Source organism: Nipponia nippon, unplaced genomic scaffold (assembly GCF_047370975.1).
Source record: "Nipponia nippon isolate SJK-2023a ecotype South Korea unplaced genomic scaffold, ASM4737097v1 scaffold_11, whole genome shotgun sequence".
Lineage (NCBI taxonomy): Eukaryota > Metazoa > Chordata > Aves > Pelecaniformes > Threskiornithidae > Nipponia > Nipponia nippon.
This window is the reverse complement of record NW_028262302.1, coordinates 1,616,217-1,630,497: the sequence shown is the minus strand read 5'-3', so window position 1 is coordinate 1,630,497 and position 14,281 is coordinate 1,616,217. Positions and strand designations below refer to the sequence as shown.

General features: G+C 36.2%; 1 protein-coding gene across 8 annotated transcripts in view; it reads left to right on the top strand.

The window, feature by feature from the left end:
* HEATR5A (HEAT repeat containing 5A) overlaps window positions 1–12,165 on the top strand; it is a 75,443-nt gene extending 63,278 nt beyond the window's left edge. For 7 of the 8 annotated variants that reach the window (XM_087747133.1, XM_087747136.1, XM_087747131.1 and 4 more), the window contains 9 exons: window positions 501–735; window positions 1,181–1,429; window positions 3,142–3,269; window positions 4,185–4,332; window positions 5,048–5,320; window positions 7,676–7,900; window positions 8,812–8,966; window positions 9,998–10,211; window positions 10,489–12,165. In XM_087747133.1, the coding sequence (XP_087603259.1) occupies window positions 501–735; window positions 1,181–1,429; window positions 3,142–3,269; window positions 4,185–4,332; window positions 5,048–5,320; window positions 7,676–7,900; window positions 8,812–8,966; window positions 9,998–10,211; window positions 10,489–10,790 (1,929 nt within the window). In that variant the 3' untranslated portion in view covers window positions 10,791–12,165. The remainder of the gene's footprint in view (window positions 1–500; window positions 736–1,180; window positions 1,430–3,141; window positions 3,270–4,184; window positions 4,333–5,047; window positions 5,321–7,675; window positions 7,901–8,811; window positions 8,967–9,997; window positions 10,212–10,488) is intronic. The other variant, XM_087747135.1, reaches the window with a different exon arrangement.
* The last annotated feature ends 2,116 nt before the right edge of the window (window positions 12,166–14,281 follow it).

Genomic DNA, 14,281 nt, shown 5'->3' with positions numbered 1-14,281 from the left:
ACAAGACTGTACTATTCATTCTTTACTGCTAACACAGAGTAATACATAGTTTGGAGAAGTTGGTTGGAAGTGCAATATGTCATTTCAGTTAAAAGAAGATTTAGGAATGATTTGTCTGTAGTTTCAGGATCATGATTATAGGTATATTATTTAATAATAAGTTCTTCAGTCTTGTAGCTATAACTATAACAGGGTTTGATGGTTGGAAGCTGAAAGCTGGACAAGTAGTATATTCATTTTTTTGAGCAGGGAAGTTAAATGCATCTATGTTTAGGAATTTTAGTAGGTTTCCCTTTATTGGGACTCTTGCATCAAGATCAGCTGGGGGAGTGGATTCAGAAGGTTTAGAAAATAAGTGCTTGTTCACCCATGCCTACTGGACTTGAAGCAGGAATAGATTCTAGGAAACCTCATGCCTGTTCAACAGGCAGTCATGCTAATGATCACAGTAGTTTTCCAAGTTTTAATATTTGTAAATCTCTCTCCAAATATATAAACAGGTGTACATAGTTGCAGTTGAAAAGCAGAAAAACCAAAGTGATGCACACAATCACTGTTTAAAAATTGTGAACTCTGCAGAAGAAAGCTACAGAGATGTAACATCTTCAGCCAGCGGACTTTTGGATTTAGTACAGGCAGATCTTGGAACACTGAGCAAGCTCTGGCTTGCTGCACTTCAGGATTTTGCTCTCTTAACTTTGCCTTCAGAATATGCATTGCAACTACCTGCTGAAGGTAAGGTGGCAAATCAATTGTATTTTCATTGGTCACTTGTAAGTGCACATCATTAATGTCCTAGCTGACTTGTGTTAAGATCACAGTAAGATTAAACTGTATAGAGAATACGTATACTTGTGTACCTATCTAAAGATAAAGACTGCTTTTGAGAACAGAGGCTTCACTGATGTGAAAAGTAGCTTGTTTGGTATTCTTGTTTGTTGGGTAATTTTATGGTTGAAAGAAGAAAAAGGTAATTGTATTGGATTCTATCCAAATAAACCTAAATGAAGTGCCCTCGTTAGCCTGAATTTTAATATTGAACATTAAAAAAAAAAAAGACACACATAAAATATGATAAGTATAATTTCAATAAAAAGAAGAATCCCATTTTATAAGAATGAGAAAGTATGGTAGTTGAAAATAAATTACATCCTTAAAACTGTAACTTGTCTTCTTGTAGGTGGCACGTTTTATACAGCAGAGACAATTGAAAATGCCAGACCTCATTACTACAACTCCTGGGCACTGATACTTTATGCTACAGCATTATGGCTTACTAGCACAGGTTTCATTGTTGTTGATCCAGATGAAGGAGTTACTAATCTCTCTAGACCTGTCACCCCAACTACAATGTGTCAAGATTCTTCTACCAGGCCCTTGGTGAAATCTCCTGAGGATGTGAATACTGACAGATTTCATCTTATCTTGGGTTAGTGAGTGCATAATCTGTCTAGATGCTATAACCCAAAACATTTTTAATAGATAAAACTGCTAGCAAACAAATATTTAATCATTCACATTTAACTGCATCATTGAATATTGCATCTCTTTGAAAAATACAGAGTCAGGAGAATTTTAAGTCCTAGTGAGAAAACTGTAGAGCGTTTTCCCAAATGTGGTAGAAAAAACACTCAGCGTGAGCTAAACAAGTCCTAAACAAGTGCTTACTGCTCTGCTTGTAAACATGCAAGTTCAAGGGTGGATTTTATCATGGTTGTAGCGCTACAATTACAGAATGTACAGTTTAGCATCACTGAAGTACAATTTTACATCACTGAATAGTGTGTAGGTTGGAAGGGACTTGTGAAGGTCATCTTGTCCACCACCCCCTGCTCAAGCAGGGTCACCTGAAGCCAGTTCCCCAGGACTGTGTCCAGACAGCTTTTGAATATCTCCATGGATAGAGACTCCACAGCCTCTCTGGGCAACCTGTGCCAGTGCTCGGTCCCTCTCACAGCAAAAAAGTGTTTTCTTAAGTTCACATAAAGCTCTGTTTAAGCTTCTGGTACTACAGAGGCTGATCAGGCCATTGAATTTGGTCTCAGTTCTCTAAACTTACACAATTGGCCATTTAGGGTTGTGTTTGTTTTTTTTTTTCCTTTGGTCTCTCTTTTGTATCATTCTTTTGTAATCCCTTTTTGGAGTGGGTTTGTATGACCCAGGTGCATATGGCTTCTTTTGAATCCCAGTTTTCCTGCACAGAGCCAGCTGCCTTTTGAACTCCATTGCTCCCTCAGTTAGAAGTGGGACCTCTGATACAAAAGCTGCTCATTTCCCCAGCTTCCTATGCTACTGCATTAGTGCTTCAAATTTCATATACTTTACCATGGACACCTGGCTTGTTTATTCTGCTTCCGAACATATTCCACTTGTTCATTTTCACTTCCTACAGGGAAAGTGAAAGCAATTTAAAACAGGGACACTTTCTGTTGCACAGCTGTTCTTCAGTGTACATTGATGCGTTTCCCAAGTCATTGCACATTTTGGAATTACAGCTGTACAACTGAGATGAGAATATGGATCACAGTTTATATGAAGTTTATCTCCAATGTCATAAAATGTCATCTGAAGAGTCCTGAAAGCTCAGAAAACAGTGATTGTTTTTATCTGCTCTAGGATTTGCAAGCCTAGGCTTCATGTAATTTACTTATTGCTGGTGATCCAATTATGGTAGCTGCGATCTTTAGCATTTTTGTAAAATGGGAAGATAAAGCCTCAGCCTTTGAGTTTGTGAACTATTATTATTTTCTCCATTATTTCCTTCTATTAAATAACTAAGTGTGATTAGGCAAATATTCTGCTATATACTCATTATATACTCATTATGAATTATCTGCCTATTCACTGGACCTGGAGTTCAGTGTTTTAGTTTTAGAAATTGCTCTATTTTTTTTATTTATTTATGTTAATAGCCAGTTATAACCATGTCTTACACTGTCTAGAAGCTGAAGTTCTTTCATTGTTTTGAGGGAAATAGAGTTCTTGCCCCAAGATATTAGCAATAGAAGAGGAATTCACTTACTATAAAATGCAAATGCTATTTCTATGTCTGCTCAACCTACTGTTAGGTTAATTAATAATTGACAAAATTACTACTTAAAATTTCAAGCACATATGGGATTTTTTTTCTGATGCTTACAGGAATTAGTGTGGAATTTCTCTGCTCTCCTCGATCAGATGCAGCAATGGAGAACATTATTGCCTGCTTACGTGCCCTACAGGCACTCTTGGATGTTCCGTGGCCGAGGTCTAAAATAGGTGGTGATCAGGTAATGTCTTAATGATCAAAAGCCGCCCAGAATTAAGGCATAATTTTAGTTTGAACAGTATCCCTACTCTCTGTTGTATATCCAGGAATCTTCAACATATAAGTAGTAGGTGAATTATATGCTTTACCAAAATCCCAAGCTGTAGAGGGAGGAGAGAAAAAGAGCACAACATGCAACCTGTAAGAAGACACTGAGGGGCAGAGAACTAGAGGACATTTTGTCAGGAAGGAGTCATTAGATGAGTAGGATGAGAGCCAGGTAAAGACAGAATTTCAGAAAAAAAAAAAGTTCTCTTACTCTCTATCAAGGGATAGTTCAATTAATTCTGTTATAAATGCTGAAGATGATAAAAGGAAACTGGACAAAAGTAGTGGTATAAAAAAAAAAAGCAAAACCAAAAAAACCCACAACACACCAGTGATCCGAGAAAGAAGTAACTTCAAAATTCCTTTTTTTTTTTTTTCTTTAAATTAAGCTTTATACCATCCTGTGTGCCATGCAATTGTCTAACACAGCAAAAGTGATAAAACCTGTGGACATGTCCAAGTTCTGCTGACTTGGTGCTCTCTCCAAGAAAATACATATACTGTAGGAGGGATGCAATGTATTATCCCCACCTTCAAGAGTTAAAAAGCCATAAGATAAAGATTACTTGGGATTTTTTTAGTAGTTTTAAGTGCTTTATCTCTAAATTACTGTGATTACTATTTTGTTGGGAGAATTGAGCAAGACTGCTGCTACTGGGAGCTAGGAGCTAGATCTTGAAGAAAATTCTAACTCCTGTGATTGTATCAATTATACTGTGTTCCTTAGTGAGATTAATAAGAGTAATACTGTTGGCTTTAACAAGTATTAACAAGTTTCTAAAATTCCTGCATTAAAATAGGGATATATTAAGTATTTTTCTTACCGTAGGAGTTGGGTGTAGAGCTGCTGAACGTTTTGCACCGACTGATACTGACCAGAGAATCACCTGATATTCAGCTTGCTGCCCTTGAAGTGGTTCGGCTGATTCTTTTTGCAGCTCAAGAACATGTGAAGGAAAAGCGGAGAAGTGCAGAAGGTACAGTAATGTATGAGATGTTGAATACATATTATCAGGGTTAAAGCAATTCTTTCTTGGAAAACTGGATTCTTGAAGGTGGTATTCCAAGATGCATCTTAATTGAAATGTTTCACAGTTGGTGACTAATCCTGGTTTACTTAAGTCAGTCCAGGTGCCTGACATAAGAAATTGGGGTGGTGTGATAGATAGCAGGTGGTTTTGGTGGTGACTAGAGGGCATGAAGTGAGGAGGAAAACTGGAGAAACTGCAGTTGGGATAGCCTTGTGTGGTGTCGTGGAGGGAGGACTGACTCTTAGTGAAAAGCTGGGATCAGCTGCAGTAGAGCAACGGAGGGACTCAGCAGACACAGCTGTTACAAGCCAGACTCCGCTAGTTACTCTGATTGTAACTTCCTAGAGTTCATTTTCTAAAAGAAAAAACTGGGAGAAAAATCAAAGCACTTGTATCAGGTGACATCATATTGGCATGGCTGGTGCCTCAGCATGTTGTACGTCTAAATCTACTGCACACGCTTTTGCCTTTTGACAATCAGTGCATAGTTTGCTGATTCAGAAGGATGGATGTTTGCCAGTAGAACTTTGAATACACATGCATGCACATATATATATGTATCAAGATTGTCACTTGGTGATGAAACAGTCTTAAGAAGTAGACTTTCTGGAAATAAGGTACAGCCTGCAGATTTCTACCGTATTTCTTCTTTTTGTTTTAGTTGATGATGGTGCTGCAGAAAAGGAAACGTTACCAGAATTTGGAGAAGGCAAAGATACGGGAGGACTGGTGCCTGGGAAATCATTAGTCTTCGCAACCCTGGAGTTGTGTGTTTGTATTCTTGTCAGACAGCTTCCCCAGCTCAACCCTAAATTAACTTGTAGCCCTGCCCTTCAATCTGGAAAACATCTGCTATTGTCAGAAGATGGAAGTAGACTGGTAGCAGCAGCATTAGTTATTCTCTCTGATGTTCCTGCAATCTGCTCTCCTGAAGGTATGCTGTTTCATCACAAGAAAAGATTAATGAAAGAATATTGGGCTCTTCTGAGCCCCCTTGTTATTACCTAATTTTCTCAGCTGGATAAATCTGGCAAGTTTTGTTGATTTGCTTGTGACAATTTCCTGTTCTAATTATTTTTTTGGCTGTCAGATTACAAAACAAGTTACAAAACTGAAGCAATTAAAGGAGTAGTTTTTCTTTTCCTCCCACATGTAGCAGTGCAATTAATAGATTCATTTTGTACAGGGAAGTATACGATAGCTACATGATTATATTCCACTTGAATTGTCTATTCTGGAATTTATAATACAGACATAAATTAAATTTAAAAGGGAAATGTATCATGCTACCTTTCACTAAAAGCCATCATTTGAACATTAGGAAACCACTGTAAGGAGTTATGGCTGATTTCTCTGATTAGTTGGCTTTTACCCATGATTCATTTTGGATTCACTCCAAACTTTAAGATGGTTCCCCACTGCCATCCCCCAATATCGTATTCATATGTATGATCTTTCAGTACTGTTACAGCCACCACATAAACCATTTCTGCCCTACTCCTCTGTTCCCACCTTAGGTATCTGTGTTACACCTTGTGCAAATTTTTGCATTTACTAGTCCTGGAAATGTCGTCTTGTTTCTTAAGTTGTTCTCTGTTACAAGATTCTTCTTTGGTGGATAGCATGCTCCAAATGGAATAGTAGGCAGTTCTTGCTATCATTGTAGGGTGATGATATGATTGCTCTTTTCCATCTGCAACTCATTATTTATCAATTCAAAGCAAAAGGAAACAAACATAGTATCACTTAGATCTGAGGGCAACTATCTTGTATGAAAAATAATTTGTGATTTTTCTTTGCTCACTGCAGTTCTTCTTGTCTTTAGCTGTTCAAGTTATTCCACAAACTAACAGCTTGCAGGATCAGACCAGATGGGATGTTTACCGTAGAGAACTTAAGCATTTAAGTCAGGTGACTAAAATGAGGAGCTTAAGCTTGCTTATACAGTCAGTTGAATAAGGCAGCATCTCCAAAAGTCAACTCATATAATCAAATAGAAGCAAATTCCTATGTGGAATTGCATCATTTTTTCCCCTTTAGTAGGTAACAGAAGTTGTAGTCCTGTGACTACCGTGTCTCTTACTTCAGGCACCTGTCATGATATGTATGCAAAATAAAATTTTCAAATAAATGATGCTCATGAACTGCATTTCCTACTGAGTTCCAACAGTCAATTTTCAGAGACCTGACTGTTTAAAAATAGAAGGTAGATGTTCTCAGGTTCAGAAAATACTTATGCATATGTCAGAGGACCTTATTATTCAACAGGTCTCTCGTGAACATCGGTATATTAACATCTTAAAAACATAAGCATTTTGCTGATTAGGGAAGGATAAAACATAAGCATTTTGCTGATTAGGGAAGGACATAAGCATATTAAGCCATATGCTTAACTCTGTGCTTTGCTGAATCAAAACTTAAGATTGGAGCAACACATAAGTATGCAGGTTTCTAGGTTGTCTCCAATATGTGCAGAATTCTGTATTACTGTTAGATTCAAAGACGTAAGAATATGCAAAACTGCTATGCCAAGTTATTCCTGTCTTTTTTTTTTTTTTTAATAGTCTCTTATTCTGACAGGTCAACTATCAGATTCTGAGGGAGAGATGAAGATCTGTTCAGTAGGCTGTGGGACAATCTGCTGCTCTCCTTAGGTCTCCTCTTTTCCAAAATATTTGTTAGAGTTTTTTATTATAATTCTAGGAATTTTTATTAAGCATTTTTAGTCTGAGATCCTCTTCTTATTAATCTTACTAAATTCTTGACTTTAGTGATTTCCTGGAGCAATGACATCCTTGGCTAACTACGCATCATGTGGGAGAAGTATTTCCTCGTACCAGTTTTGAAATTACCACCTGTTAATTTCCTTCACTGTATTGTCTCCATTGCAAAATATGCTTAGATGCTCATAATTTGTTTTCTACTATTCAGTATGTCCATAGCGTCTCTTCTGCTCCTCAGTGTTTCTGATTGCTCTGTTCTTGCTTTTCTCTGAACATGACGTAATTCCACACTTCATATAATAAAATCATCTAGGAAAAGATATACAATGCTAATTTAAAAGGGGAAAAGGTTTAACTACACCTAAGCAGTCTGACTCCCTGTTTGCAAGTCGCACGATATTTCAAATCTTTCTTCAAATTACCAGTGCCTCCATTCACATAGGTGATTAAAAATGAGAAATTACAAATAAAAAAGAGAATCCAAGAAAACTGCTTCAATTTATTTTAATGTAAAAGGTACCTGAATTTTTTTAACTTTTGTGAAATCAATTTGCTTTGTTTTACAGGAAGCGTTTCAGTTCTTCCTACTATCTTGTACCTAATTATTGGAGTACTTAAAGAAACTGCTGTGAAATTGCAAGATGGCCAGTTACCTTTGACGGTTGCTGTATCTCTACAAGCTCTTAAAGGACTCTTGTCTTCTCCGATGGCTCGAGCAGAGAAGAGTCGGACTGCTTGGACTGATCTTCTACGTAGTGCTTTGGTCACAGTGCTTGACTGTTGGGATCAAGGTAAGCACAAATTTTGGGTTTGTGTGCTTAAAAAATGAAACAAAAATGTTTGAGTGAAAGGTTGTTTGGTTTTATTTAAATTAAATTCACGCACATCTTAAAACAAAGACTAATATCTTAGTTACAGGAGCATTAGTTGGCTACAAGTACTGTTGAAACTGTAGTGCAATCTTGTCCCTACAGTTCATATGAGAAGTCATCATCTGTAAAAGTATAAATGTAGGATTGCAGGTTTACCCCTGTACTATGTAGTGCCACAATGTAGTTACATGGTACGATGGAATAAACAGGTGTTATGGCTTCAGTGTACAGTTGAGCATAAAAGACAGCTGTACTGCATGCAGGTTCTCCACAAAGAATTAGTGTCTGTGTTGAAGCAAAAGGTATTAAAACAGTAGTTCAAGAAAAAATATTTTTGTCTTAAAGTTAGTTTTCTGTGTGCTGCTTCTTCAGCTTCCCACGTTTGTAGTACTTTTATCATTCCTTGTGTTTAATCTCTAAGTTGTAATTTGTTGTTGGAACTTTTGTTTATAGTGCTGGGTTTTTAAGTCATCGCAAAAGAATATATGTTCTTAATGCAAATTTTATATTATTCTCAAAATAGGTTGTACCCTAATATGTCATACCAGCTCTTCAAAGATATTTATTGTATTTTATACATGGGAACAATGGAATAGGAGTATGCTGTTATTTCTAAATATGCATATAACCACCCTTGAATTCCCATTTTGGCCTTGGCTTTTATTAAAGTAAATGTCCATATCAGTGCATCAGAGTATGTCATGTATTTGAAAAAAGAGATTCCTAAAGAAAGGTAGACATTGATATTTCTGTTCCACCTCTTTGTAACACTTGAATTCATAGAATTACTTTCTAATGCAAATCTAACAGACTGCTTACTTTATTGATAGTAGATGGGCTTCTCCAAGAACTTGATGAAGTTAGCCTGCTTACTGCTATTACAGTCTTTGTTATGTCTACCAGTCCAGAAGTTACTACTGTAGAGTGCCTTCAAAAGCGTTGTATTGAGAAGTTTAGAATAACACTTGACTCAAAAGATCCTCTTGTAAGTACTGGTTAAGTTGTAAGAATATCAATATCATTTTAAATGGATTTTAGCTTATTTTCTTTTCAATTGTTTCACTGTCCTGTGTGTTGATTCCAGTTAATTCTGTCCTGACTATATCTGTTGTATTTTAAAATACAGTTTGAACAAGTTAGCAAGAACACGTCCAGCAGTGCATTTTATCATTTTTTATTCTGTATACAATTCTGTATTCCTATGATTTTTTTTTATTGCATCAGACTTCCCCACTCTGAAAGTCCAGCTCTGAAAATAACATGCATTAGATTTCATGTTTGACTATGAGAAATCACTGTAAACTGGTTTTCTTGCATCTTCTCTGTATATATTCATGTAGTAACAAAAAATTAAACAGTTACCTTTACTTGAGAAACAGCTGTAAGAAGGTACTTTTTTATATATTAATACATTTTTAGTATTAGAAACATTGGTTTCCACTGATAGGAAACTGGAGATGCCAAATATGACTGCAAGAAAATGGTAGTATGCATTTGCAAATTTTATCCAAGTGTTTAGTTGTTTGAGCCTTTCAGAAATTAAGTAGGAACTTGACAGTTTCAGTCCTGTTGACTTCCAATGACGTGCAAGCTACTGCACCATTTCAGGCTTTTTAAAATTGTGCCTACAGTTTGACAGAGGTAACGCTTACCTTTTAAGCACCTATTTTCAGTCAGCTGTATTTTTGCAAAAAAGAGTATAGTTTCAAAACAGTACCGAGACATAATCTTCACACAAAAATATTTTTTCCTTTACTCAAAAATGTAGGGAGATGTAGGACTCTGTGGAAAGAAACAGGAAGCATGATCTAGTTTCTCTTAACAATTTGATTACAAGTTATAATGCTCCTATAAAGTATTAGGATTAGCAGCCTGCAACCTGATGAATTTTCATGCTGTGAGGCACATTTTTCCCCCTCCCTAAAATTTCATCTGACAAGCTGTGCGTTTTAAAACACTCTGAGATGTATTTTTAAGTATAACACTTTGTAACTGCAAATTTGATTTTCCCTTTAGGTACAGTGTAAGTGCTACCAGCTGCTGCACTCCATCTTTCAGCATCCAAACAAAACCGTGTCATATCCTTATATTCATTCTTTAGCACCATCCATTGTGGGAAAACTGCAGGAAACAGAAAAAGCAAAACCTGAAAATGCTGCTGAACTTCAAGTCATTCAGGAGGGAATAAAGGTGGTTACAGCTCTTACAGCCACTGCTGAGGAAGAGCACCGTAAGTTACTTCCATTACTAGTATCCAAAGCATTAGACATGCTGAAAGTTGCCATAAGTAACAAATTAAAACAAAACGACCACTAGGAATCCAGTCCTGAACACTAATTGCTAACAAAATTGCTAACAAGAATGTTGGTTCTTTTTACCATACAGTTCAAATAACATTTGCAGCTTTATAGTTTGTGTTAATTGTTAATTTAGACAAAGAGTTCTAGCTAGAATTTGAAGCTGTTTTTAAAAAGTATATGTTTAAGTTGTGTTTTCAACGTTTATAGGTGCTCATTTGGTGGCCTGCCTTCTTCCCATCCTTATTTCCTTTCTTTTGGATGAAAATGCCCTGGTTTCTGCTACAAACTCAGCAAAAAATCTACATGAGTTTGCTTTGCAAAATCTGATGCAGATTGGTCCACAGTACTCATCAGTTTTTAAAAAACTAATGGCTGCTTCTCCAACTATGAAAGCCAGACTTGAGTCAGCTGTAAAAGGCAATCAAGAAAGCATCAAAGTGAAGACTGCTAAACATGCAAAGAATCCTGGGAAAAGTTCAAGCATTCAGCTAAAGACCAACTTTCTTTAAAGTCTCATACTGTCATTTTACACACTTCGATATCAACAGCAAAAAATGTCCCTTTTCATTTCTAATCAGAGTAGGACCGCTATGAGTCTCATATTTCAGTTTGCACCGAAATATTGCAGAAAGCTTTTAGAGAAAGCAAATCTCTAGATAACTTTCTGTTAGCGTAAGACTTCTTAAACATCTCTAAACACTATGGATAAATCTATCAGAGATAATCTAACCTGTATTTTTGGATTATTTTGGACTAAAATAACGGAAATGCACATGCCTATATTAAAAAAGTATAGTGAACTTTACCATAGATATACTTAGGAGCAGTCCACACCTAGCCATTAAGTAAAATTAATTTTGTTTTAAATCAGTGTTTGTCAAAAATAAGTTACCCTGATTGGTTTTTGGATTTAACCGGGACATAAATTTACTTGCAGGTTGTAATCTATCTTAATTACTAATTTAACACACTGCATCATTAAGTAAACAGATTAAATATCCTTGTAAGCCTTACAATAGATTATTGTTGATCTCAAAAACTTCAACTCAATAAAGGTAATATTGATAGCTTTAATCCTAACAAGTTCTTGAGCTGGCTGAGATTTAACAAATGCTGTTAAATACAGCTCTGCAATGCTTCTTCATTGAGAACTCCGTAGTGCTTTACACAGTGGGGCTGTGATGCATATGTAAGTATTTGCAGGCTTGGTGCCTCGCTGCTTGACACAGTCTCACTTTTCAGGATGTATACTTCTGTTAATTTTGTATTCGGCTAGCCAGGCAATTGAAGCTTACGTATCTTGTCCAGGATAGGACAGCAATTTTAATATACTGTGCCTCGATTCAGACATCTACTCTATCTGGATGTATGTTTCCTGATCTTTAAATGATCGGTTATATATACGTGTAACTCACCTAAATTTATGTATCTCTGCAATGAGAGATGGACATATTTGAAGTCAGCTTGTCTTGTGTCAAATAAAGTGCAACAAACTCATAATAAGGAGTATTTAATTAACATTTTTATCAAGCAACATATTTTAATATAGAAAAATAACTATCAAAATTGCAATAGGTATAAAGTATTTTTTACATATAGTGATTTACTTCTTTCTTTATACCAGTATTATCTAAACCAAACACTATCAAACTGAGGATAGTATTTCCTTCTTGAATCTAATTACTTTTAAAAAAAAAAGGAAGAAAAAACTATTTACAGAACTGAGAAACACACTGTGACTCAGGAAAAGTGTGATGTACTGTATTTTATTATAAGTTTTGTATATAAATATAATTGTAAATTGTACAGAATTAACCATTTGACCAAAGTTCTAACAATTCATTTTTCTAATTTACACAAATAAAGCTAATTTTCTTCACTTAAGATTTGTCTTAGTCATTTTACCCAACAGCAGAGGAGCTCCACAGACTTCCGTCACAGAAAGAAAATGTTTGTACGCTGCCACAAGGAAACTAATAAGAAATGTTTGGGCTGGATACACCAAGGTCTGTGACTTGACATTGCAGGTCTTCCTCTCTTCTGTATAGCGCAATGGGTAAATAAGTACAATCAGGGAGATAAGACTTTTTCTGTGTAAATACCTGTTCTGTGCCAAATGCTGACATGTATGAACGATGGGAAGATGGTTGAGATGCCTTCCATCTTTCCCTGGAGAACCAGAAGTTCTTTCTTCATTCCACCTCTTCACTGCAGTCTAATCTGGAGTTGTTGGCTGTGTTGAAAGGGAGTTACATTAACTTTGACAATTACTCATCTTCATCTCATTAGTCATTTTTTTATCTCATTATTTTTCCCTTCGAAGTTTACTGGGTACATTTCCCCCACCCCTTTTTTTTTCCTCCCCAAGGCCGCTTCTGGAAAATCATACAGATTCTATCAAAGTGGCCAAAAATATTGCTGAGAAAGTTAGCTGCTACAATAAGTTTATGTGGCTACTTGTAAGAAGCATGCACAAGTTGCAAGAGCACCCAGCAAAGCTGTTAAAAGCCCAAAATTAAAGTTTAGAAGAGCTTAGTCTTAGATTTCTTACAGGATCTCATTGTAGTAGCTCACATCTGAGTCACTGAGAAGTGCCGTAATTATGGGATTTGATGTTTCGTGGTGAAGTTTTGTAGCCATATGTGGAAAAGCACCATTTTCAACATATGTGTATTCTAAATGCAGAAACAAAAAGTAGATTCAATAAAGACAACTATTGCTAATTCTTAATGTCTACTGTAAATTAGGACATGTGTGTGAGCTTAATTTATCCAGATAATTAATTTATCCACATAGTAAAAATATCTGTGCCCTGAGTTGTGCTGTATTATGTACGCTTAAGACAAGAAGTTGGATCATGTGAATAAATCTACTCATTTAAGATTTTATAAATGGGTCTTACAGATATAATCTTGTTTCAGTTATAAAAAGAATTTGGCTTTTAGATATCAGATATCTTTGACACAGTCTTGTTTATTTACAAGCAACTTGCATCAATTTCATTTTTCCTGAAGACCACAGAGCAGTTTTTGTTTTAATGCCCTGCTGCTTTTTTAAGGCATTGCTTGGCATTCGAGCTCTTAATGTTTAGCCAAACAAGAAAAGCCAAACATACGTTTAGCCACAAACCAAAGTCTCGCTTTTACTGCTGCTGCTCCCTGTGTCCCATGCCTCCTCGCTGATTGTTTTTCTTGCCATTTCTCTACAAGCACCAGTAAATTTTGTTCCAGTAAATTGTCTTTGCAATGAAGCCTGTGGCCTGCATGCATATTTACTTTGCATGTTTCCACTGTTTATTTAAAAAGTTTAATTGTTTTGTGTGACAAAAAGTCCTGCCTATGCCTAACCTTAAGTGTATATATAGAAAAATATGGGTACGTCACAGAATGTAATATTTAACTGCCATGCAAAAATTATTTGGAGGCAAATTTCTGTTGACTGCAACAAAACAGAATTAGTCAAAATCATGCAAAAGCATCACACAGCTGAGATGTGGTTGTTTTTAATCGGATACAAGTCTGTAGCACTCCAGCTGAATAAACAGCATTTCTAATAGTCTTGCTTAGGCTGAGACTGATCTGGTATGTTCCAAGGTGCAGCAGGCACCTTCAGGCTAAGAGACGCATCAAACAATGCACGTGTCACCACAAAGCAGGATTACCAAATGCACAGAAAGCAGAGCAGGGTTTTATTAATAAAAGTTGGTTAAAAACTGGAATTTCTAAAGGGATTTTTTTTTTTTTTTCCCAAAACTGCCACAGCAGTAACAATGTGAGTCATTGCAATTGCAGGAGGGTGGAGTGATCTAGGATCGTTTGCTGGTTTATCAGAAGTAATGGTAATACTACCTAATAGGGATCAATGGAATGGAATTTCAATGGAAAATAGATTCAATGGAATTTCAATATAGTTTTAAGTTGAATGAAGGTGGACGTATCTGTGGCAGTAACTATGAGGGGTCACTGTGACAGTCTCCTAAAGGTTCATCCTAATCTCACTG